This window comes from Spinacia oleracea, chromosome 4 (genome assembly GCF_020520425.1).
Source record: "Spinacia oleracea cultivar Varoflay chromosome 4, BTI_SOV_V1, whole genome shotgun sequence".
Taxonomy (NCBI): Eukaryota; Viridiplantae; Streptophyta; class Magnoliopsida; order Caryophyllales; family Amaranthaceae; genus Spinacia; species Spinacia oleracea.
The window spans coordinates 4,615,958-4,642,716 of record NC_079490.1 but is presented as its reverse complement, the minus strand read 5'-3'; the positions used below and the strand labels follow the sequence as shown (position 1 = coordinate 4,642,716).

The 26,759-nt window shown below is 34.7% G+C and overlaps 4 protein-coding genes and 1 long non-coding RNA gene across 5 annotated transcripts; 4 read left to right on the top strand and 1 right to left on the bottom strand.

The window, feature by feature from the left end:
- Window positions 1–7,671: 7,671 nt before the first annotated feature.
- On the bottom strand, window positions 7,672–11,691 carry LOC130472451 (uncharacterized). The gene is made up of 2 exons (XR_008932733.1): window positions 11,506–11,691; window positions 7,672–7,994 (listed from the first exon to the last, which is right to left on the bottom strand). It is a non-coding gene; the product is annotated as an uncharacterized lncRNA (long non-coding RNA).
- Window positions 8,008–9,732, top strand: LOC110791438 (high affinity nitrate transporter 2.5). Its single transcript, XM_056843480.1, has one exon. It carries the CDS (start codon window positions 8,108–8,110, stop codon window positions 9,632–9,634), a length of 1,527 nt encoding a protein of 508 aa, XP_056699458.1. The 5' UTR covers window positions 8,008–8,107; the 3' UTR covers window positions 9,635–9,732.
- A 1,059-nt stretch (window positions 11,692–12,750) lies between the features above and the next one.
- LOC110791440 (probable diphthine methyl ester synthase) lies at window positions 12,751–18,791 on the top strand. Its single transcript, XM_021996186.2, has 7 exons — window positions 12,751–12,967; window positions 13,657–13,840; window positions 13,941–14,065; window positions 16,439–16,668; window positions 17,926–17,965; window positions 18,076–18,167; window positions 18,462–18,791. The coding sequence occupies exons 2-7, from the start codon at window positions 13,691–13,693 to the stop codon at window positions 18,647–18,649; spliced, it is 825 nt and encodes a 274-aa protein (XP_021851878.1). The 5' UTR covers window positions 12,751–12,967; window positions 13,657–13,690; the 3' UTR covers window positions 18,650–18,791.
- A 950-nt stretch (window positions 18,792–19,741) lies between these two features.
- LOC110791437 (pentatricopeptide repeat-containing protein At4g21065) lies at window positions 19,742–24,344 on the top strand. The gene is made up of 2 exons (XM_056843479.1): window positions 19,742–22,698; window positions 24,212–24,344. Exon 1 carries the CDS (start codon window positions 19,939–19,941, stop codon window positions 22,270–22,272), a length of 2,334 nt encoding a protein of 777 aa, XP_056699457.1. The 5' UTR covers window positions 19,742–19,938; the 3' UTR covers window positions 22,273–22,698; window positions 24,212–24,344.
- Window positions 23,940–26,029, top strand: LOC110791419 (CRIB domain-containing protein RIC4). The gene is made up of 3 exons (NM_001426417.1): window positions 23,940–24,344; window positions 24,421–24,570; window positions 25,489–26,029. The coding sequence occupies exons 1-3, from the start codon at window positions 24,200–24,202 to the stop codon at window positions 25,764–25,766; spliced, it is 573 nt and encodes a 190-aa protein (NP_001413346.1). The 5' UTR covers window positions 23,940–24,199; the 3' UTR covers window positions 25,767–26,029.
- The last annotated feature ends 730 nt before the right edge of the window (window positions 26,030–26,759 follow it).

Genomic DNA, 26,759 nt, shown 5'->3' with positions numbered 1-26,759 from the left:
TATAACCTATTTAAAAATTTAATTCTCTCCTTTAATATGTTGTAAATATTATTATATTGTGATATATTTTATTTTAACTTCCAAGAAAGGCCTCAAACAAATAGTTTTTTATATATATTTTTTCTTTTTTATCATAATTCTTATAAAAAATAAACAATATATAGAAATAGGTTTATAACCGATCCAAATCGGTCTAGTCCGGGTTTTGGAACGATTTTTTCGGTCTGGTCCGAGTTCGGTCCAAGCATAATCGATCCGGTCTTCGGGCCTTGAATTATCATAATTTCGATTTTCCATCCGGTCCGGGTCCGGTCCGACGCTAGCTAGGAATATTCCTCGGCATATACGTACTCGTAAAATCAAAACTAAAACGCGGAAACGCGTTTCCGGGCAAGTGATCCGGTTCGTAAACCTGTAACGTGAAATGATTAATAAGGTGACTTTTTTAATCGAAGTGTACTTATCTTGGCTTATGGTACGTTGAGTTGGTAGTTGACTTGTTAGTTCAATTAATTGAGCCACATGCAAAGTTAATTAGTGTTCTAAACTTTGTTTAATGAATACCATCTTATCATCCACTACGTTACTTAGTCATCGATCAAATGATGGTTAATGATTAATTTCAATAATTTTCACTTTAAAATTACTCGAAATGTCATTTTTTGATATGCAAATATGCATATCATAGCTTAAATTAGATGTTCCTCTATATGGTCCACATTATTTTTTTTATTTTTCTTTTGTAGAATTTATCTCTTCGATCCAAAACAGCATCTTTGTTGGGTTACACTTTCAGCCCGTTTAGTAACCGATAATAAACAGTGGAATGAGAACAAATTTAAGTGTTATTTACGGAGAGAAATAGTAACATCGTGATAATGAAACCTAGCTTATTTCAAATACCACTCTTCAATGTTAATGAATGGTAATGAAACTTTACAGAAAATATAAAAACTTTTAAGTATTAAGTGAACTAGTATTACTATGGGAATGTTTTCTTACAAATTTAAATGTAAATACATTCCTATTATTAGGGGTTTTGTAACTAAGAGTATTACCATTTGGTGAACCTCTAACAAAGGCTAAAAAACCTTTCATAAACGTTTTTGTTTCTCCCATGGTCACACCCACCATCTATTTCATTTTTGGACTTACTTTGAAATTTAGTCATATGATTGAGCAGAAATACTAGGTATTCGTTCCCGGACCCGGAACTGCAAAGGACCCGACGGATTCGAACCCGGAGCCAGTACCGGAGGAACCGGTTTCGATTTCAAATTTTAGGAACCGGTCATAACAGGTTTGGATTTTCTGAAAATAGTACCACGATTGATTTATTCAAGAATTGTCCAAGCTCTTGGGGATGTCTTCCATAAATAGTACGGAGTACATAACATGTTGGTAAACGGTTTAGTATGTTAATGTGCTCTAAGTTCATTTATTAAAGATGACAAAGGTTAATCTAAACACGCGTACAACTCTTGTAATTTCAATAGTATTCTTTCTGTCTCATTTTACCGGCTCTATTTAACTAATTTTTATGAGATTTTTTGGATTAAAATAGAGCAAATAAAATAAGAAGCGGAGTAATTAAAAAAAAAGAAAATGAAGGTTATCATGTGGGGTTAGCTAGATTAACTCCACAAAATACTGATGATTATTCCGTACAAAAGAGACAAAGCATGTGGAGCTGAGATGTCCATTTCAATGACGGCAGTCCAATTAAGTAATCAAAGTACGGATTAGTACAACATGTTACTCCCTCCGTCCCATAATATAGTGCCTGTTTTCCTAAAATGGTGTCCCTAAATGATGTGTCTATTTCTATTTTAAACCATTAATTTTTACTTTGAAAATTGTATTTTTTGACTTTTATTCAACCCATGTGCTTGATTTTTGTCTTTTTAGGCCTATTTATTATGTACACACCTTTAATCTCTAATTTCTCTCTCCATAAAAGCCAACTAACATGTACTTTATCTTGAAAGAACAAATAATTATTATTTTTATTATCAATGTTATACTTTACCTTAATAACCGTGATTTTGGTCAAACGGGCACTATATTATGGGACAGAGGGAGTAGTTAATTGTCGTTACTCAATTCATCACCAATTTCTCCGTACACCTAACTTCATTTTCTCTCTATCATCAAATTATTCAAATACAAACATCATTATGAGGACTTTTGTAAAATTGTTGACCAACTTCTTCTCAATTATACATCGAGCTACCAATTAATCAAACTTTTAGTTCTTTCTATTTTATGGTTATGTAAAGTTCAATGTAAGGCTATTGTTTTAGTTTTTTGTTCGTATGCAGTCATCTTTCATATAGTCAGGTGAGATCTTATTTACATGATGCAATATTTGGGAAATAAATGAAGTATTATATTCCAGCAATCAGTTCAGGCCCTGTTCGATCTTTTTTGTTGAATTTCAAGACTTTTCAATCCAGTTCAATTCAATATTCATCTTAAAGAACAAGGTCTTAATCTTGAATTGGTATTGGGCGGTAGCAAAAAGGAAGCCACTTTAGGCTCCGTTCTATAATTTTATACTAGGATGGTAATTTCAAATCTTTACCTCTCCGTTGTAGCTCAATGTAAGCCAATTTAGGCTCCGTTTTATTCGACTTATTTTGACTGAACATATATTATCTGAATTATGAACTTAACATAACTTATATGAATTTAACTGAACTTATTTTATCTGAAAAAACTTATGTTGTCTGAAATAAACTTATTTGTGTGCAGAAATGTTTGAAAAAAACTTATTTCTTCCGAACTTATCTGGACTTAACTGAACTTATCTGAACTTGTATATCTAAACTTATTTTGTATGAAATAAGTCAAAATAAGTCCAACAGAATATAGCCTTATTAAGTAGTGAGAGAGATGTTGACTCATGGAATTAACATAACATTTCTCCTTACCACATTTTAAAAACTATGATGAAGGTACTACATAGCTAGGGCTAATTTTTAGCTATGTTTCATGTAAAAGATATGGTGCGAATTACGATAACACAATGCAATTTCAAATGAGAGAGGGATTCAAATACGTGACATATTGTACATAAGCCTTTAATTTTAACCACTAGGCTAATACAATAACGTACATATATAAGTTATTTAATTAGATCATTCAATGAAGTGATAAATAACATACATATAAGTTATTGATAAATAACTCCATGCACTTCTCTAGTTCTCTTTACTTGGAATGGTATTTTGTTTTAACTCAAAGCAAAGGTTTAATCCAAGTATAAAAAAAAATGAGTCAAATATATGATGGTGGAGATGTTATTTCGATAACAACAACACAACTACTCCGTACTTAACTAGTACCGTACTACGTTACGCACATAACGACGGTTTTACATGATTTTATCAAATGACAAACATTTTGAATTGAAGATATTTATGCATGCAAGTCAATAACCGTATATTTATAAATATTACTCATTCAGTTTGTTTTTATTTTTTACGTTTTTCTTTTTGTGTGTTTCAAAATGTTTTTTACATTAACTTTTATATTATCACATAAAATGTTTTAATATTCTACTTCCTCCGTCTCTTTTTGTTCTTTACGTTTTCCTTTTTGAGTATTTTAAAATGTTCTTTACATTTCCTTTTATATTATCACATAAATGACTTAGTATTCTATCAAAATTTGTGTCCAATTATTGTTCTAACCAATTAAATTCATTGGGTCATTTTATCTCTCACACTTTTCCATTGGGACATTAAATTTTTCTCATTTCTCAATATCAGAATTTTGATAAAAGTGAAAATATTATAAATAAACGTAATTTATCTTGTTTTAATAAAAAAATTGAGGAATCTCGATGAAAATTAATTAATCGTTAAAACGCGTGAAAAATACCAAACGTAAAGAACAAAAAGAGACGGAGGGAGCATCAAAATTTGTGTCTAATGATTATTTTAACCAATTAAATTCAGTGGGTCATTTAATCTCTTACACTTTTCAATTGTATTTTTTTCATTTTCCCAATATCAGAATTTTAATAAAAGTGAAAACATTATAAATAAATGCTTGTTTAAATTAAAAAAACAGAAAAATCTCAATGCACATTAATCTATACTATATATTAAAAGGCGTTTACAATCATGTTCATCTTCCACGTGACGCTCTCCCTCTTCCTTCTTAATTAGAGGGTGGTACTCCATGCATTTACATACAATTAAAAAAACAGAAATATTGTTTATGTTGACCTCAGGTTTCAAACAATAAAGACTTATCCACCAAGCTATATGTCATGTTTGATTTCTTTCTTTCCAAACAAAATATAACAAATGACAAAATAGTCAAAAAGAAAAATAATATAAGCATTTAATCACGTTCCTTGTATGTAATGGAATAAATATGATTTTTCATGTAATGACCCGGGACATCGCCCGGGATCAGAAACTAGTTAATCGTTAAAAAACGTGTAAAATACCAAACATAAAGAGAACGACGATTATATGATTTAATCAAATGACAAACATTTTGAAGATATTTATGCAAGTCAATGACCGTATATTTATCAATATTTATCAATTTTGGAGTAGTAATGTAGCAACTTGTTGTGATCTACTTTCTTCGAAATTGTGTACATTAATTATACTAATTTACATAATTAGTCATGCTAATTAATTCCTCATAAGACAGTCATTAGTCATGCTAATTAACATTATCACACGCTTCCTTAATTATACTCTCTCTGTTAACTTAATTACAGATCCAACACTATATACGAGAACGCGAAGCGGTAGCGTAGTTAATCAGATGATAAACGCTTGTATCTTACAACATCAATGTTATTCCAGGACTTAACTGATGTTGTTTGGCCGCCGGGCATCAGTCGGGCCAACATGCGAGTTGTTCAAGCTCGGCACGACTAGGGGTGGACACGAACAGAATTGTTCGTGAACGTACAGTTCGGAATCGGTCCGATAGAAATTCGGCTAGCTCGAGCTCGATTCGCTTGTAAATGAACCAAGCTTGAGCTTAAATTTATGGTACTAGATAACTAAACGAACCAAACTCAAACTCAATGGTGTTCGGCTTGAAAGCTCGCTAGCTCGTTAATTTAAGAATAATAATGCATATTTATGAGATATTTATATATCGTTTAATACCATTGTCCAAACTATCAATTAAATGATAAATAAGAATAATATTTTACATAACTTATCCAAGAAAAATACTATTTTAATGTTAGTTTAAGAAAATTACTAGTAATATTATTGTATTTGTTGGTATAATATGGTTTATCAGATCAGTTTATCGAGTAGAGGCTCGAACAAGCTCGAAACTCGGCTCGAACTCGAAGAATTCTTATCAAACCTTGCTCGGTTCGGCTCGAGGTAAGTTCGAGCGCGAGTTCGAACTCAAGAAAAAAATAACCATACCAAGCCGAGCCTATTAGAGTTCGGCTCGGTTCGGCTCGTGTCCCCCAAACACGACACGAGCCCATTGTAAACCCGAAAGTATATATGTTGATGGGCCATGAGCCGTGCATGAACATCGTCATTGTAGATACTTGGCACGACTTCAACACGAACTTCGGCACACTTATTTTTTAAAAACACTTAACATAAAAAGATTTGAAAATTAGTAAGGGAGTCCGCTACACGGCACGAGCGTGATCCGGCCTAACACGTGACAATGCTATGCACGGGCCTCAATTAGGGATGAAAGGCACTAGCCCGACATAACATTACTTTCCCTTAGTTCATTCTGGACACGACGACCCAACACATGTCCATCTTTAGTTTCCGATTCACAAAGTATCACCGGTTGTAATAGAAAATCATCGAACGTATAGATTGTATTATTCACAAAGTATCACCGGTAGTACATAGAAAATTATCGGAGATCACATGGTTCAAATCTCGAAAAAACTTGTATTATGTTTATGTTATTTCCATATTAAGCTATAACCGAAGTAGGATATACGGCCAGCGTTTCGGTTATTGCTTAATTAAAACGTTTTCATACGAGTTTTTCTTTTGTTTGTTTTATTTGACTGCACTTATCTTCACTAACTTGATTGTTCCAACGCAAAGCAAGGTTATTGCTTTAATTACTCCGTACTTTGTTCATTAATTGCGCAATTTCTTGACTTTTAAAGGTTTATTTTATGGATGATGATAAAGGTCGCAAGTTACAACGACATTTAATTGTCGCAATCTTACGTGTCAGAGTTTAATGGGTACATATAGGCGCCACATAGACTATGCATTATCATAATATTTTTACTATCAATGTAATATTTTTACTATGAAAATATGTAAATAAGGTAATCGATATAAAGAAGGAAACAAATTAGAATATTAAGATTTTCCTACATTTTTTTGTAACATGTATAATAGATTATATAAGTTAAATATTTTAGTTTCCATTTTAAATCATGACACATAAGCATGTCATGTCATCATTGTGACACGGCTTAAAGGTCGCATGTTGCGACCTTTATCATTTTCGTTATTTTATTTCAATTCACTCGATCTATGACTTATGCCCTTTGTCATACACTAGATCCTTTGTATCAGGAACATCATCATAATATCATGCGCTACACCTCATACCACGTTGACACCACGTAGTAATAAGTAATATCCGGCCGTTTTTGGTATGTACTTCATCCGATTCGAAATAACGAGGACGCTTACAAAAATTATAAAAACCAAGATAAATGATCGGAAAATAAGAAATAAGTATTGGAAAAGTGAAATGTTATAAGAAAAGAATAATATACCGTAAAAAAAAAAAAAGGTTGAGGGAAGTAGTGTAAGAAAAGAAAAATAACAAAATATGTTGAGTAGAAAGTTATGAATAAAAAGTGAATATAAAAATAGATTAAGGTGAAACGTTGAAAACAAAGTGGGAAAAAAAGAAGAGTGTGAAAGCGTTTAATATATATGGTGAGTCATCTAGCCATATTATTTTACAACACCTACTTATTGAAACTATACCATTTTAAAACGGAGGGAGTTTTTCGCGGTTGTTAGCTGGTTTGACTTAGCTATTTGTGTATAAAGTGTTTTAAATTAGTTGTTACGTAGTAGTTGTTTAATGTGTAAAAAAACCACTAAATACATAGACATAAAGTGTTTTAGGCTGATAAGAGTTGTAATTTTAGACAATATTAAGACATTAATGTTATTACCAGAATTTTCAACACTCTAAATGTTCAACACTCTAAATTCTTTTTCAAAAATTACCAGGATTTTCAACACTCTAAATTAAACTTTTTCAAAATTACCTTTCTAAAATGATCAAACGTCTAAATGTCTAATGCAACTCAAAAAGCTACTTTTACTCCTAACACCACTTTAACGTTGAAGTTACACAATCAATTCCCAATATTTGGGATGGGGATTTACTTACTCTACACCAACTTTTAAAAGGAACTTGCCAATGCAACTAACTCAGATGATCAGATCAAATCAGATCGGATCAGTTGACGTGTACAAGGTTTTGGCTCAATAAGACCCTTCTCCTTCACCTACAAAGTACAAACTAGAAGAAAGAAAACTGAAAATGCAGTACATCATTTTATTTGTCGTTAATTAGATAAGTTTTATTATCTTCAACCTAATGAAGAATGGTGGATGATTGAATAATTGATTGAATAATTGATTGAACAATTTCTGCCCTAAATTACCCAAAACACCATGGATTTATTATATTGTTTGTGATATGCGAATATGCATATCATATCACAGCTATAATTATTATCATCCACATGATCGACGTGTTGATAAGTTGTCAAATACGACTCAATGTCTGAACTCAAATTAAAATTAAATTAAAGTAATAACCACTTGTTCTTAAACTACAATTCCGTACTTCCCGTACTTTACTAACCTAAATCATGCACCATCTTCATAATCTGTCAATATACGGCCGTACGGTCCATTATATAAGCTCCCCTTGCTTCAACACATTTTCCCATCTTCAAACTCACATACATACCTTCTTTCCTAAACAACACAAAAAACAAAAACAAATATCAATTCTTGACATTGTCATATACCACAAAAACTAGCATATTAGCCGACCCCAATCATTCGGATTAACTAATATCGTGATCATTATGGTTACTAGAGTTAATGATGAGTTCGAAACAAAAAAGTTCGGAGATTTACCGGTGGATACAGAGAACAAGGCAATGATATTTCCTCTGTTCTCTGTAGCAAAGCCTCATATGAGAGCATTCCATTTGAGTTGGTTTACATACTTCACATGTTTCATATCAACTTTCGCTGCACCACCTCTCTTACCCATAATCCGTGACAACCTCAATCTAACCGCCAATGACATTGGTAATGCCGGTGTTGGCTCGGTAGCCGGGGCGATCTTCGCCCGTCTCGCCTTAGGTGCCGCCTGTGACATGGTGGGCCCGCGTCTTGCTGCTGCAACAATCTGTTTCATAACAGTCCCTGCTGTTTTCCTCTCTTCAATGGCCAGTTCGCCTACAGCGTTTTTCATAATGCGGTTCTTCACTGGTTTTTCATTGGCTACATTTGTGTCAACCCAATACTGGATGAGTTGCATGTTCTCTCCGAAAGTAGTCGGGCTTGCGAACGGGCAGTCGGGCGGGTGGGGCAACCTCGGCGGAGGTGTAGCCAACTTAGTCATGCCGTTTCTTTATAGCTTTATCCTTAATAAAACACCGGCCGACACGCCGTTCACGGCGTGGAGGGTGGCGTTTTTCATCCCCGCCGGCCTACAAATGTTTTCGGCTTATGCAGTCATGCTTTTCGGGCAGGATCTTCCTGACGGAAACTTCCTGCAAATGCAGAAATCTGGTGCAATGCACAAAGACAAAGCTTCCAAGATTGTATACCATGCAGTCACAAATTACAGGAGCTGGATTACTGCTATAGGGTACGGGTTCTGTTTCGGGGTTGAGCTAGCCGTAACAAACGTTGTTGTTTACTACTTCTATGACAGATTCAACCTGAACCTGAACCTAGCAGGGATTGTTGGTGCTCTTTTCGGGATGGTTAACATCTTCTCCAGGTCTTCCGGTGGTTGGTTTTCCGATTTCATGGCGAAGAAGTTCGGGATGAGGGGTAGATTATGGGGTTGGTGGACTGTGCAGACACTAAGTGGTGTAATGTGTATCGTTATGGGACGCATGAACACTTTAAGCTCCACCATTGCTGTTATGATGATCTTCTCCTTTTTAGTTCAAGCAGCTGAAGGACTCACATTCGGGGTCGTTCCTTTTGTCTCCAGAAGATCATTGGGCGTGGTTTCGGGATTGTCTGGAGCAGGTGGAAATGCGGGTGCAGTGATATGTCAAGTGATTTTCTTTAGAGGATCACAATTCAAAATAGAACACGGGTTAACTTACATGGGTATTGTGATCATAGCATGTACCCTTAGCTTAGGTACCATAAACTTCCCACAGTGGGGCGGTATGTTTTGCGGTCCAAAACCAAATGTCACAGAAGAAGACTACTACATGAGGGAATGGGATGCTGAAGAGCAGGAGCAAGGGCTTCATAGGGTAAGCATGAAGTTCGCGGAAGGCAGCCGGAATGAGAGAAGCTCGAAAGTAATTTCTGTTACAGAAGAAGAAGATAGCACACCAACACCAGTTAATAATGTCTAGCTACTCACTCTGTACAGAAATTATCTTTCTCCATGATTGGCTTTCTGTTGTATTATTGTTCATATAGTTGCAATGATGCCATGAGATGAAGATTACGGCTTTCTGTTGTATTATTGTTCATATTGTTGCAATAATGTCATGAGATGAGATTACTGTAAGTTTGTAAAAAAAATAGGCCTTCATCTAGGAGTTCAGCAGTTTGAGTTTATATTACAAGAATGGAAGGTTTTTCAATGGCTAATCGATCCAACCATCAAATTCTTAGCAATATTCTTCACCTATTCATATCAGACAATTGGAACAAGGCAATTTATACTTAAAATCAATGCAACAAGTCCACATTGTAGGGGTGTTTGGTTCGTGTATTTTGGGTATGAGGTATGAGTTTAGAATGAGCAAAACCCATACCTAGTATTTGTTTAAGAAATTTTAATTTCTAAACCCATACCTCAACTCAAAACCACAACATGCGGGGTTTAAAAAACATCCAAAGGGAGGTGGGTATTACTCATACCCGACCTCTAGTGTATCAAATAAAAGGAAAATGTCATTTTCCAAAGAACACCACATACATTATATTAGGAATCAAGTTCCAACCCTATACCATTTTGGTTTCATTCCCAATTCGTACCACCATGCGAACCAAACCCCCCTAGAAGACTTTGAATGCCAACAATTAATGATGCAAGCCCTAGACAACCCAATTGGCAATTGATAATGGTATTCCTCCCCCTTCTTTTTCAAATGGAACATTTATTCTCAACTAACTTGCAACTCCTTCTACTTGGTATTAACAATTGGACTTTTGTCCTCAATGAATTTCATTAAGGCTCCGTTTGGTAGGGCGTAATACGTTTTCAATGTAAAATGATTTTCCATGGAAAACATTTTTCAAGGGAAAATACAATTTCAAACTAATTTTCCTTTGTTTGGTAGCTTAAAAGGAAAATGGGAGAAGATGGTGAAGATTGAGGGGAAGAAAGGAGAGGGAGGTAAAGAGGAAAGAAGGAAAAGTGGTTTCCCTCCCTTTCAAATGGAAAATTGTTTTCCACCTTTGAGGGAGTAATGGAAAATTGTTTTCCATCCCTTACCCAACCAAACAACGTAAAATGATTGAAAAGGGGGAAATCGTTTTCCATGAAAACGTTTTACGCCCTACTAAACGAAGCCTAAGTCGAAATTGCATATAATTAATTAGAATTAAGTGCTCGAGTAAGCAATTCATATCAGATAATTCGAACAAGCAATTCATACTCAAATCAATACAAGTATATAACAGCAACAGCAACAAAAATTAATTGAAATTGCTTATAATTAATTGAAATTAAGTACTCGAGTAAGCAATTCATATCAGACAATTCGAACAAGCAATTCATACTCAAATCAATACAAGTATATAACAGCAACAGCAACAGCAACAAAAGTTAATTAAAATTGCTTATAATTAATTAAAATTAAGTACTCGGGTAAGCAATTCATATCAGATAATTCGAACAAGCAATTCATACACAAATCAATACAAGTATATAACATCAACAGCAACAAAAAATAATTAAAATTGCTTATAATTAATTAAAATTAAGTACTCGAGTAAGCAATTCATATCAGACAATTCGAACAAGCAATTCATACACAAATCAATACAAGTATATAACATCAACAGCAACAAAAAATAATTAAAATTGCTTATAATTAATTAAAATTAAGTACTCGAGTAAGCAATTCATATCAGACAATTCGAACAAGCAATTCATACTCAAATCAATACAAGTATACAACAGCAACAGCAACAACAAAAAACCAAAATCAATTTGACTGTGATTCAGTAATAAGGAAGAACAATCAATAATTAGGTAGAGGGAGAGACTGACTTTCCGACGCAATCGTTGAGTATCTGCTCGGTTTTCTCACACTTTCTGACGAATTTTCCAGGATCGACCTCCTCGGTACTGCAAATTGGATTGCACGCCTTCTTCGTTGTCACTCCTCTTTTGTTTCTGCCTAGAAGCTGACACGCGGTTTGATTTACATAGTTTGATACTCCGTAATAAACCTTCTTCTTTTGGCATGTTGATATTAATTTTTTTTTTAAAATGAATTTAGCACAATTATTATTATATACATAAATATTGATTAATAAATTTATAAATAGTTAACTAAATGTTGTTGGATTCAAATTTCTTTGGTAGATGTTGTAGGACTTTTTAGTAAGATTAATTTAGTTTTACTTGATTGGTACTCTGTATTATTGTTCATATAGTTGCAATGATGCCATGAGATAAAGATTACGGCTTTCTGTTGCATCATTTGTTCATATAGTTTCAATAATGTCATGAGATGAGGATTACCGTTAGTTTGTAACAAAAATAGGCCTTTCTTCTAGGAGTTCAGCATTTTGAGTTTATATTACAAGAATGGAAGATTTTTCAACGGCTAATCGGTCCTAATTTCCTAACCATAGTATTCAAGAAACCACATAAAATTCTCAGCAATATTCTTCATCTATCCATATCATCACCTATCCATATCAGACAATTCGACAAAGCAATTTATACTTAAAATCAATACAACAAGTCCACATTGTAGGGGTGTTTGGTTCGTGTATTTTGGGTATAAGATATGAGTTTAGGATGAGCAAAACTCATACGGCCATACCTAGTGTTTGTTTAAGAAATTTTAATTTTTAGATCCATACCTCAAACCACTCAACATGAGGGGTTTCAAAAACACCGAAACTCCCAAAGGGAGGTGGGAATGGCTCATACCCGACCTCTAGTGTATCAAATAAAAGGAAAATGGTAATTTCCAAACAACACCATACACATTGTTTGGGTGCCCAATTGATTAACAATTGGGCCTAAAACCCAAAAGCCCAATACACTACAAAACATCATAAATGATTGGTAGCTTGGGCGGCTAGCTAGGCTGTGCCACATATATATATATTTTTTAATTAATTAATTACTAATATATACAACTCCATCCAAAAATCAAACATTCTAATAATTAAAAAATAATAATAATAAAAAAAATAGTGATTTAATTTCCATTTGTCTTACTTGGGCCAGGCCCAAATTTGTAGCATGGGCTATGCAAGTGTGAAATACAGAGTAACTGATATCGTCTTCAACCTCTCTTCAAAAAAAGAAAAAAAGATCTCTTCAACCTATCTTCTTCAACCTAATTTCAGTTTTCCGGCGGAAAAACTTTCATACAATTAGTAAGTTTGCTTGGAAAAACGTGAATATTAGATTAAAATCTCGTTTCCCATTCGTTTCCGGGATGAATTCAGTTTCAAATACCTCTCTATTCAGTTACAAGTAGCGCGACAGTGTATGGCTTCTTTTCCCGATCTATATTCTTCACTTTTCTGTTTTTTTATATCGAATTTTGGATATTTTTGTTGCATTTTTATCGGTACAAAAAGTGTTCAAATACATTCTGTTTCCTGATATGATGTTTGAAATGATGAAATATTGTTGCAAAATGTTTCTGTTGGGTTTATTGAGTGGTTTTGTTTAGGTGTTGCTTTTTGTCTAATTACTCTATACCCAGTTCCTTTTTTCTATTTTTTTATATAATTAAATACTATGTTTTGGGGGTTGATTTGGTTTCTTTGGTTTGAGCAGAGTAGAAATGAGCAATAATTTAAGGGCATAATAAAGTTTTGTTTGATTGATTTGCGTTTGACTGAATAAGAATTTGGGCAATTTTTTTTAATAAATATTTGAGTTCTGGAGCTTGAAATAATTCACCTGGTAGTGTATTTGGAGTGAGCTTGAAATAATAACACTGATTTATGGTTCATCATACTGGGTTCGTGGCGAATGGTTAAGTAAACACTGAAATTTTCCGCTTCTTGCTTTTCATAGCTTGCTCAAACAATTTTCAATAAAAGGTTTTTCCTGTATGTGTCTACTGGCCAAGAAAATTATAGAATAACATTGATTTGATGCTCATTGTACCGAGCTTATGGCGAATTGTTATGTAAACCCTGATGTTTTGCACTTCTTTTCTTCCAGATTTGGGGGAAATTTTGGAATAGTGGTGTAAAAAATGTTATACATTATTGGATTGGGGTTGGGAGATGAAAAAGACATAACATTGAAAGGTTTAGAAGCTGTCAAGAAATGCGAAAAGGTCTACATTGAAGCTTACACTTCACTCCTCTCCTTTGGTATCTCTTCTGATGGCCTCTCTAATTTGGTAAGAACCCTTTTAGTTTTAGTTTGTGCAAATTTTCCTAAAAGCCTAGAAAGTACGAAGCTTTGGTAATCCTAACTTTCTAAGTTATAATATTGTACAGGAAAAATTGTATGGGAAACCTGTTACGGTGGCAGATAGAGAAATGGTGGAGGAAAAGGCGGATTCTATATTGTCGCAAGCTTGTAATTCTGATGTTGCTTTCCTCGTCGTTGGGGATCCTTTCGGGTAATTAACTCCCTCTATCTGTTACTCTCTCTGTTACTTTACCTGTCTTAAAGTACTTTATCCGTTTTCTTTTTACAGTCTCCAAGACACGGTAATGAACATCTTTAGTTACGTAACAATAAAAAAAGTCAAAATTTTCTTTTAAAAATGCACACTAACACAAATCTAACAAGACCCCACGTGATAATTTTATTTCTTGTTAGGCTTCGTTCTACTCAACTTATTAACTTTTTTAGGCTCAACAAAAATAAGTTTAGTTCAACGAAAGTAAGTTAAATTCAACTAAAACAAGGGTATGTTTCGTTCAACTTATTTTGACTTGTTTCGGACAAAAATGTTCAGACAAGATAAACTTGGGCAAAATAAGTTATCACACTCCCAAATTTTAGGCAAAATACGTTCAGATAATTTCAGATAAGTAAGATAAGTTCAAGTTCATACAAAATAAGTCAAATAGAACATGCCACAAGTAAAGTTTAGCAAAAAGCATGATAAATTAAGCAACAGTTCAACAAATAGTTCCTCCATTTTTTTTTTACTTGCAACACTTTCCTTTTAGGGAAATATCATATTACTTGCAATGTTACTATATGGGGCTGATTTTGGGGAGCTGGGTGGTGGGTGGATAGATGGTGGATGTTGGCGGTGTTGGTTCCAGACTTGCAGTTTTCTCCAATTTAAGAGAGGAGGTAGGCAATGGGTGGATGGAGATTAGAAAAGAACTGAAGGGGTGTTGGATATTATGAGGGGAGTATTGTCTTTTTCACATCGTCCCACCTTTTCCGTGGTTTGTGATCCATTTAACTTGGTTGCAAGTAAAAAAAGAAAGTGGAGGAAGTATTAGTTAAGTTCAGCAAGTTAAATTCATCATTACAAAGTTGAGTTCAACTAAAATATGGTTAGAGTTTTGAACTTCGACGTTATAAAGTCAAACAGAGCTAGTAATTTGAGATGGAGGGAGACTAGTTTTTACTAGTAATTAGTAAGAAACACTTGGGTAGTTGGGTTCTTTAGTTTTCATTGCCCTTTACGTTAACTCGTTTGAGACAAAGTTTTGTTGCACATTAATCATTGCTCTGCAAATTGTCTTATAGAATTGGGTTTGTGCCTTTGTTGTCCTAGATCAAACTTATACTCTTGGGGTTTATAGTCACTCTCAAATTTTTGTGAGCCTTGGAAGTATGATTTTTTGTAATTGAATGCTATTCTGGTGAAATATACTGTCATTCTATAAAAACAGAAGAATAGACTTAATTTCTTACTTATTTTGTTGAGGTTATAACTTAGGACTTGAATCATGGGAAATAAGGGGGGGGGGGGGGGGGGTTCTGCAGAATTAGCATAAGTAGTACTATTACAATTAGTGATCCTGCATAGTTTTGCCAAAATGTCAGCTGTTGTGTTGGACTCCCTCCCTGCATGCTCCAGCTTGAAATGTTCAACCTCACATGTAAGTGCCCTGCAAATGATGTTTCGATTATTATAAAAGATGTCATTAAATTCAGAGATCCTAGCTATTGCCTCTTTAGAATCCGAATGAGCCACAATTTTATTCCATCTTTGTTGATTTGCAATTTTCAATCCTTCCATAATGGCCAAGAGTTCACACCATAAGCACTGAACGCACTTTGCATTTCTTCTGGAAGCCTAGGATTCAATGCCTGTTGCTGTTTCTAAGACACCAACAATACCTGCAATTTCTGATTCCTTGGAGAAGGAAACATCACAATTCATTTTTAACCAATTTATTGGAGGAGGGGTCAAATGGAGGCTAGCTGGGTGGGGGAGAAGAGGGTGGCTAAGTTGCGGTTTTGAAGAGAAAAATTCCCAGGAAAGATTATAAGCTTCTTTGTTACAGAGTTGTGGACTTGTGGTGGCTTGAGAATTTTTTAAAGATAGCCATGTTTCTCCTTAACCAGATAGTTCAAATGGTACGTGGAAAAAATGTCCTCCATGAGAGGGTTGTGTTGTGATCGGCTTCTTGATTGGATGAATGTTTAAGGTTATGGGATAGCCATGTTTGAAGTGGCTGGGTAAAAAGGAGTCTTGGAGAGGGAAGAGGTCCGAAACCTGTTTGGCTTTCTGACCGTCTCTCAAAATGTGAAGAGAGTCCTCATTGATTTGAGGACACCAACCACAGGCACCAGTTTGAGCCATATGTCTTGAACAAGGACTAGGTTAAAGCCCATTTACTTTAGAGTAGCTTGTTATTGGAAGGATAGTGTTCTGTATTTTGAATGAACAAATACTTCTGTAAGCTTTAATTCGTATATTCCAGTGCGATGTTCTTGTAAACATGTTTACTTCCTTTATGAAGAGTTCTCTTAAGATGTATTTGTGATTGTTGTTGCCTAAATCCAATGTGGATTGCAGAGCCACCACACACACGGATCTTGTTGTTCGGGCAAAGCAGATAGGAGTTGATATCAAGGTGGTACACAATGCATCAGTGATGAATGCAATTGGAGTCTGTGGATTACAGTTGTATCGTTATGGAGAGACAATTTCAATTCCTTTCTTCACCGAGACATGGAGACCTGACAGCTTCTATGGAAAGATTAAAAGAAACCGTGATCTTGGTCTGCATACTCTCTGTTTGTTAGGTGTGGTTATTACTCTTTCCCTTCTCTTACGCTCGTCTTTTTTCAAATTACAATTATATACTGAATTCTGGAATTGTTATCTATGATTGGGCAGTAGTTTGTTTTTCCATCAAAAATATTTTGTCATTTGCTTTATGCATAATGCATGGCACTCTTATAATTTTAGAAGCTAGAGTGCTCCAAAATCCAAATCCTTAGCTTGGGCATTCTGTTTTTAAATAATGTTTAAACTATCTTCATTCTTAAATTATTTAACAGTTGCATCTGTATATGGAATGGATTTTTGAAGGACCAGTTCCTATTCGGATTTTCAGTATGAAAGGGTGCTAGGAAATCTTGCCCGACTCTGTCTTGAATTCTTTCGTTCTTTGAGGCACCACATGGTTGGTTGCTTAGGGTGCGCTTCAGGATATATGCTTTCTGTAGTTGGGCTTCAAATAAACATGCCTTCAATATGGATATGTTTACTTTAAAGATGAGTATCATCTGTTTTTCATCCTTATATGACATAGATGAGCATAGTCGTCACTGAAGCCACTGAGGTGATAAAAGGGGATCTCAGTGAGTCAGTGGCATTCTTGAAATATTCGTACATACATTGGCTCTAAGTTCTGGCAAAGTACATTTTATCAAACAATGTTCACCGTCATGTCTATTTCAACCACAAGGGCCAACTTCTACGTGAGCATCAATTAGGGATTGGTTAGCTGATGTGTGATTAAGCAAGATTAACTTTATATATTTTGCTGTAATCCTTGCTTGGATCGTAGGCCAAAATGCCTTTAAACGTCTATATGAATGGGTGATATGACGGAAAACAGTTTATATTTAAAATCTTCTATTTTTTTCTTGGATATTTTGATATTCTTAGGACTTTGGGTTTTAACCAGGTCAGGATAAAGATTCTCAAGTAGCGTGAAAAGGAAAGCTAAAGAATTAGTGATTTTCTTTAGGTATTTGGTAGTGTGGATGGAAAGAAACTAATTCGTAAATTTCCAAGGCATAGTTTTGCTTACATTTGCTTGGGTTTACGTGTTTGACAATTTCATGTACTGATGCAGAGTGAAGTATTCAGTGCACATAGGCATGTTGATATGTCTTGCTTGAATTGAAATGTTGAGTTCGAGGGACATATTTTTTTGTGTCATTGCTTCCCTTTCTTTGATTTTGTGGACAACTTTTTTCTTAGACCGTATTACGTCCATTTGTATGTATTGCATTCACGCCTGACGTATAAATGTCTTCCGCTAATTGCAGATATAAAAGTGAAGGAACCCTCACTGGAATCCCTCTGCAGGTTAACATTTGTTATCGATTGAATATTAATCGTTTTTATAGTTGTTTCAAATTATTCTTACTATATTTCTCTCATTATTATTACATATTAGTACTTGAAATTAATTTCAGGGGGAAAAAGATATATGAACCACCGAGGTTCATGTCCATCGGAACTGCAATAGAGCAACTCCTTGAGGTTGAGCAGAAGCTTAGTGAATCAGGTTTTTACTTCTTTCTCATCCATACTATTTACTGGAATTTCATTTAACTAGCAAAAAGTACCTTCTTTTTGCCTCACTTTGTACCAAGGCAAATAGCCGGAATCATTGGCCGGAAAATTATGGTTTTGACCGGAATGTTTGAAACAAGTTTTTAATTCAAGGTACTGTTTGACAAAACTGAAAATATAAGGTACTAGCTCACAAAGTAAGGCAAAAGAAGGTACTTTTTGAAAATTTTGCCTTTAACTAATATTACTAGTGCAATTAAACGCGATACGTGTGGATGGATTACAGCTTACAGTGAAGACACCGTCTGTGTGGGTTTTGCACGGTTGGGGAGTGATGATCAAATAATTGTTGCGGGTACAATGAAGAAACTCCAAACTCTTGATTTTGGAGATCCACTTCATTGCCTTGTCATTGTTGGAGAAACTCATGATGTTGAGGAAGAAATGCTTGGCTTTTACAGTATCAAAGAGTAATTTTATTAGAAACAATTTCCTGGTACAACTGTATAAGAATGAGATTAGACATTACTAAACTCCATTAGTGATGCTGATGCAGTAAAATTGTAGAGATGATTATAATTATTTTGTCTATTTTTATTGAATGATTCATAGTTTAGTTTGTCCTAATAATAATTACAGAAAGTTCACTCCATAAACAGTTAAATCCCCATAGCTAATGTGTGCTAGTGCTTCAAAGCAACTAGTTGAACTGCAGTTTGATTTACACAGTTGAGCAATATGAAGGTTTCTCTTATAGGCAATTGTCAATTGATTTCTCCATTGCTTCTATTTCAAATATTGGTTAATTGGATTTATCAAAACAAAACAAAAAATTGTTGGTTATGTTACGAATTTACGAGAAATAGACGATGTATGATGAATGTCCTGCAAACTAATAGTAGCGCCCCATGTTAATTCACTTGAGAATCACATTGTAGTAAATAGTCAAATTTGTTATACTACAATAGTAACAAGCTTCCCTATAAATATTTACCTTCAGATTGTAATTCTTCCCTACAATTCAATATGAGTAATATATATATGTTTTGCAAACTTTCTATCTGTTAGTAAAACTTTCGGTTTCTTTCTATCACCTCACAATAGGTTAATTGATTTTGTAATTGATCGATTACCCCGTAATATTTGGTATGTTTTTTTTTATAGCTCAATGTTTGAGCCCATCTCAATGACCCGACCCGAATATAAATGATCTGATTCGAATCCTATTCAAACGACCCATTTGCAGGTTTAGTCACGATGTAGAGAACTAGCTAGTATGTGGGGCGGGCGATTCGAGTTAATTCAATACATTATTTTGATTCAGGTCGATGTTGTTGGTTACCTGGTTCGGGTCAATATAGGTATAGGGTCTTATCGAGGTCAAGCCAATTTCAAATATATATTCAATTTTGGTTCAGATCATTTTCAGATTTTGGATTAACTTTGGATCATGGTTTTGGGTCATAATCGGGTCAATCAAATCGGGTAATCGGGTTCAGACCCATTTTGCCAAGTCTAGATATATGAGTACGGATCTAGTTTAACAAAAACAGAACAATTTTTGCCTATTTGTCAAATGCATTTGGGTCTTTCTTAAATCAAACTAATTAAGGCGGGAGAAAACTGGGTAACAGCTTGAACCTTTGCTGCAATTCGTCTCTCTCCTTTCGATTACTTTAGCAATTTGCAGCTGACAATTCTCAACAAAAGGAACTACAAAGTTTGATTAAAACATACTTCCTTTGAAGTTTGAAATTCATACAATGCAATGTACTCTTTTACGTTCCAAGTTCTTCAATTGCATCGTCGCTTTGAACCATTGTTTCAATCCCTTTAATGCCGTAATTTGTTCTGCCGTCGTAAATTCAACCCAGATTGAGATTACCCGGAAACTAATTCAACGATTCCATGCTTCTCTTTCCTCTAATCATCATGATAAACAACCCCAATTGTTAGGGTTTATTGATAATTTGAAGGATGAACGAACTCTTCAGAACCTTCATGGGAGGGTAATCAAGAGTGGTTCGATTGTTGATTTGAATGTTGGGAACTATGTGTTGAGTCTTTATGCGAAATTCAAGGATTTGGGTTCTGCCCAGAAGCTGTTTGATGAAATGTCTGAGAGAAATGTTCGTACTTGGACGGTCCTGGTTTCGGGTTTTGCTCGAATTGGATTGTTTCGAGTTGGGTTGGATTATTATGCTCGAATGCTAGGGGAGGGAGTTTGTCCAAACGGGTTTACACTTTCGAGTGTGTTTAAGTGTTGTTCTTCCATAGGTTTGGTTCATAATGGTAAGGCAATTCATGGGTGGATACTGAAAAATGGGATTGATTTGGATGCTGTGTTGAGGAACTCTATTATTGATTTTTATGTGAAATCTAAAGAGTTTGATTATGCTAACAAGTTGTTTGAGTTCACAGATGATGTTGATACTGTTTCGTGTAACATAATGATAAGTGCTAACATTCAAAGTGGTGATGTGAAGAGTTCTCTTGCTTTATTCAGAAGATTGACTACTAAAGATGTTGCAACCTGGAACACAGTTATATCAGGTATGATGAAAAATGGGTTTGAAAGAACAGCATTAGAACTCCTTTATGAAATGGTTAAAGAACAAGCGTGCTTTAATGAATTTACGTATACTATAGCATTAACTTTGGTTTCTTCTTTGTCCATACTGGAGCTTGGTTCACAGTTACATGCTCGACTGATCAGACTTAGATTATGTGATAACGAGTATATAAGATCTTCGTTGATTGATGTGTATTCCAAGTGTGGGTTAATTGATAAGGCTTCAATTGTGTTTAAGCAAATACCTCCTCGAAAACAAAGCTCGAACATAAATGGTGAAAAGTTAATGTCGGATACTGTTTCTTTGAGCTCTATGATTTCAGGATATTCCCAAAATGGAAGGTTCAAAGAAGCCTTAGAAATGTTCTGTCATATGGTTTCTGAAGGAATTGGAGTTGACAAATATATTCTCACTACTATTGTCTCTGTATGTGCTGATTATGGGCTGTTGAGTTTTGGTGAACAGATACATGGCCTCGTACATAAGATTGGACACAAATTTGATATAGTTTTCTGCTCTTCGTTGGTTGATATGTATTCCAAATGTGGATGTTTAGAGAATGCTCTGATAGTATTTGACAAAACCACCACAAGGAACACTATTTTGTGGACTGCGATAATAAATGGAAATGCTTTCCATGGGTTTGGTAGAGAAGCAGTTAGACTTTTTCAATTGATGATTGATGATGATGACATTCAACCAAATGAGGTAACCTTTGTGGCTGTTTTAACGGCGTGTAGCCATGCCGGGCTAGTTGATGAAGGGCGCAATTATTTCACTGTAATGAAAGAAAAGTACAACATTAACCCCGGGATTGAACACTTTACTTGCATGGTTGATCTGTTTGGCCGTGCTGGATACTTGGATGAGATAAAGAATTTCATTTATGAGAACAATCTGTCTCATATTAGTTCAGTATGGAGGGCATTCTTATCCTCTTGTCGGCTTCACAAAAACTATGATTTGGGAAAATGGGTGTCAGAAAAGTTGCTTCAACTTGAACCACTGGATGCAGAACCTTATGTTTTACTGTCAAACATGTGTGCTACCAGTAACAGATGGGAAGAATCTGCTAAAGTTAGGAGTTTGATGCAGAAGAAAGGGGTTAGGAAACACCCAGGTCAATCTTGGATACAACTGAACAACCAAGTTCATAGTTTTGTGATTGGTGATAGGTCTCATCCACAAGAAGCTGATATATATTCTTATTTGGACAACCTAATTGGTAGGTTAAAGGAGATAGGGTATTCCACTACTTTAGAGCAGGTTACACAAGATGTAGAAGAGGAACAACAGGAAATGTTTCTTCGTTATCATAGTGAAAAGCTTGCTGTTGTGTATGGTATTATTAACACGAACAGTGTAACACCAATTCGGGTCATGAAAAATCTTCGAGTTTGTACAGATTGCCATAATTTCCTTAAGTTTACTTCTCAGCTTTTAGGCAGGGAAATAATTGTCAGAGATATTCGTAGATTTCACTATTTCAAGAATGGAGTTTGTTCTTGTGGAGATTACTGGTGATCCAGAAGCTAATGTACCTGTGATCTCTAAACTAAGTTACCAAATTGGCTGTTACTATCCTGAAATTCATGTTATAGAATATGGAGTATCATTCAGGTTCTCAAATCAGCAGTATTTTGTTGATATTGTTCAAAGTTCAGAGTCTTCAGATAAAAAACAGAGGAGAAGAGGTGATCAAAATTCGGACCGGGGCTTTAACACAAAAAATCATGCCCAATCCCGTAAAATTGGTGCGGGCTTTGCGGGCTGAAATGGGCTTTTTTGGGGCCGGGTTCGGTTTTTGGTCTGAAAAAGTAAATTCGCCCCCAAACCCGTACTTTTCGGGTCGGGCCAGACCAAAGTTGATCAGGTCTAGAGCATGTGTGAACATTCTGGGTGTGCAAGGTCATTGATTTATGTCTTTCAGATTTGGCCATGTTCGGACAGGTAATTTGATGTTTTGATGTTCACAAATCCTTTATGTTTGTGCATCTTTTTGAATAAGATATTTCGATTTGATTTTCATTCTAGTCAAGTATGCACTAATCTATGGTGAAAAACAAGATAGTAATCCTGTTGGGCAAAAACAAGAAAAAAATTAACCACAAAGATTTGTATTCTCTTCCATGATATTGTAAGGATAGAGGGAGTTTTGAAATGACTTTTCTTTTCTTTGAAACTGTGTATTTTAAGTGTTTCCCTAAAAGTTAATTGATCAGTCTTTTACTGCACTTCTTTTCTGTATTTCTGTTCGTCCACTCTCTCCCATGAATTCTGTGCGTGGACACACCATGGTTGAATGAAATTCAAGTTTCAATTAGGAAATTTCTTACAGATCAAACTGAAACTTACTGGTTACTGCTGTTAGGTGTAAAAGATAATGAATCCTTTTCAAGCTCCTGTGTTTGTTGCTACAATCACATAGATTCATCTTTCACTATGAATCAATGATGCCTATATTCTTATAATGATGATAGTATTCTGCATTATCAAAATAATCATTAGTTCTCTTCTGCTTATTATGATTTTTTTACATGATTTTTAGTCGAGTGTCTAAACCTTTTCATCATTTGATTAATCATATAACAGCTGTAAGCTTACTTATTGAAGGGGTTTTCTAATCAAATTTGCGTACTTTTTAGAACAAGATCTTTGATTTCAGAAGTTGCTAGACATTAAAAAACTGACCCGTATCAAGTTACCCTAATTAGATAAACCAAATTTGTATAGAACAGAAAAACATAACTTTAATGTTAAACTTTTCATTAAAAGAATTGTCTTAAACGTTGTTCTTCCTGTAGTAAGGTATGATTTATTTTCTGACTAGTGCTGTTATTCTAATTTGTTCATCATTAGGTATAAAGAAATCCCAAAAACAGCATCACCATCAGTTTTAGCTGTTGATTTTAAATACGTAATATCGCTTACGTTCCACTCTTAGAGATAGAGTACATATCAAGTAAAGATAGCAGTAGTAATGTTGAGATACAAAATAGTAATTGAGGAAATATATTTTGGTGGCTTTTCTCACAAGAGAGGTTAGTGGAACAATGAAAGAGGAGACCCCACCACAGAACTTAGACATCAAAAGTTAGATACTAGGATTTAGATACATATTTTTCTGCTAATACCTGTCTTTTAGCTCGAATTTGACATTGATTTGTTTTAGACGTGCCATGGTAATGTCAATTTTACTTATACTAACAAGTTAACAACATTTCTTTCAATTTTTGTAACTTTTTCTCATATTTCTTATATTCTTTCCCACCAAACCAACATGGGTACTGACTTTTTTCTCATGTAAAATTATACCTTCTTGACAGCAAAGCTAACAACAGCAACTATAACAACCTAAAAGCCTCTTCTATAACTTTGTTTTTCATAAAATATTTTCACCTTTGCATCTTTCTGTTTCGGTTTCTTTGCTTCTTTTTTCGTTGACATTGCTATGGGTGTCCAGGGTAAAGTAAGAGATCGGATGGAGAAATTTGTTGTTCTTCCGTTCTCTTTGGGCTGTGTTTCTCAGGCTAGTGTTGCTGTGGCTGAACAAAGGCCTAGAAGATCAAAAACAGAGTTACAATCCCCTTCTATGAGTATGATACTCTATGCTCATAATCTTAAATAAATTTCAGTGATTAAATTACTTAAATTGTCATTAATTATTTGTAGGAACTCGAGAAGAAGAAGATGATGATGAGAGCTTATATGGGGAGAGCATGAAGCATACTTCTTCTAGGTTTTTGGCACTTCCAAGAACAAACTTGTCCACAGGGGTTAACAGACTAGTGAAAGGTTTCAAAAGTTTGTCACAACTATTCAGTAAGTCATACTCTTTGGTTCCTTCTTTTCATTTTAGTTGGTTAAAATTTCTGTTTTTAACCATTCCAAAATAGAGTCTTTTTCTGCAAACAAAACTTCAATCTTGTATAGTTGTATCCATGCATCTATGTTATGATGAAATTTTATTTTAATAGTTGAGACTTAGGTTCTTTAGGTATCAACTCTTACGGTGATTCCCGGTTCTTTGGGTACCAACTCTTAGGTGATTCCCGGTTCTTTGGGTATCAACTGTTGGTGATCTATGTTACTTGGACTCGGATATCCATATTGGGCAGGGGTACGTGTCCAAGTGTCCGACACGGGTATTTTGTGAAAAAAATTGCATGATTTTGGTCTAAAATGAAGTGTCCAAGTGTCATACCCATATCCTTATGTCAAGGATCCGACAGGGATATTTGAGGTAAAATGAAGAGTCGAGGTAACAGAGTTGGTGATTTCCTCCTATATATGCATGCATGTGTACTATGTTTTGCTTAAGCAATTCTAATGAACCAAAATTGTTCATAACATCTATACCTAATGGCCGATTTAGAAAATCACTCTACTTACGTTAGAATAGGCTTTTTTAGACTATATAGTCAGATCGTGACATGCGTTCTGTTTTGAGGTTCACCTTCTTTGCCATAGGACTATATAGAAGGACTCACTGCTTCATCTCTAACTAATTTCAAGCTTTTTTTGAGGTTCATCTTCTTCAACATAATCAATATTGTGTTTACGTAACACAATGAATGTCTAACACGTTTTCATAATGAAAAAAAAAAAAACATTACGAGTTTTTTTCTCTTGATTGTCAAATCTTATATTGTGTTACTATTACGCAGAGTACATTAAGGAAAATCCTTTATGAGACGGATTTACAATAACTTATTCCGTTCTTTTTTTTCCCTCTCCCAGTTTACGAAGATGAGATGGAAGAATTGGGCTTGAATATGGAAATAGGGTGTCCAACGGACGTGAAACACGTGACACATATCGGATGGGATAGCTTAGCTAAAACAGACTCATTAACAGGGTGGGATAATATCATCAATTCAGAGTTGCTATCATCATCTCAAAATCACTCTACTTCATCTGCTGTTAGTTTGAAGCAGTTTAATAAGCTTGCAACTGCTACTGAAAATGACACTCCAACCTTTGTTAGTAGTCTCAATGCCTCCTCTTCATTAGCTTAGTCTTGAAGATTATATTAAGATTATATATAATATAATCTTTTGCTTTTAATCATATAATATAATATAATATAATATACTTTGTAGTATATGTCTTGCAATCAAAGATGTTCTCTTTAATTTGTGGGCATATACATATGATTTGGGTTGTAATTGTGTTAGTTTTGTGTAATTATGTACAAATCATGGCCGGGATAATTATATTGCATATTTTGGTTATGATGGGTTGTGTTGTAAAGAACAAGTTGTGATACTTAGGAAGGGAAAATGATGAATCTATCGATGTGAATTCAATTACTTTATCTTGGTTTCTTGATTACTCAATTATCATTGTTATCATTATTTCAGTGAGAAGTGTACCACAATACACTCAAATATATACTACGTATATCACATTTCATTTGAGAACTTAAATCAAATTAGCTAATATACTGAAATTATCCATTATTATACTATTGTAGGTAGGGTTGAGCACAACAGGGTACCCTGTCAAAATTTCAGGAATCGGAACCTGTTGCAACAAGTTCCTGAAAATGAGAACCGGAACATGTTCTAACAGGTTCCGATTCAAGGTACCCTGTCATTTTAAAAATTTAAATAAATTATTGTTAATTTTATTGAGAAAAAAATCTACTTTATAGTTTGGACTTTGATTGATTTTATAGCTTGGGCTTAAATTGTAATTTTATATTTATATTTTCCAAAAACTAGCTTTGATTGTTTTATATTTTAGGCATAGGGAGCATTTTTATAAGCCCCAAACCCTTATTTTGGGTAATTCATATTAGAATTAGTGTGTACAGGGTACCCAACAGGGTACCCGTTCCGAAAAATTGAGAACCGGAACCTGTTGCAACAGGTTTCCAATTTTGTTACCCGGAACCGGAACCGGAACCGCAGGTTCCTATCAGGTTCTGGTTCCGATTCAGGGCACACTAACTTTTTGCTCACCCCTAATTGTAGGGTTTCTTTTGAATGCGTAAAATGCTAGAACAG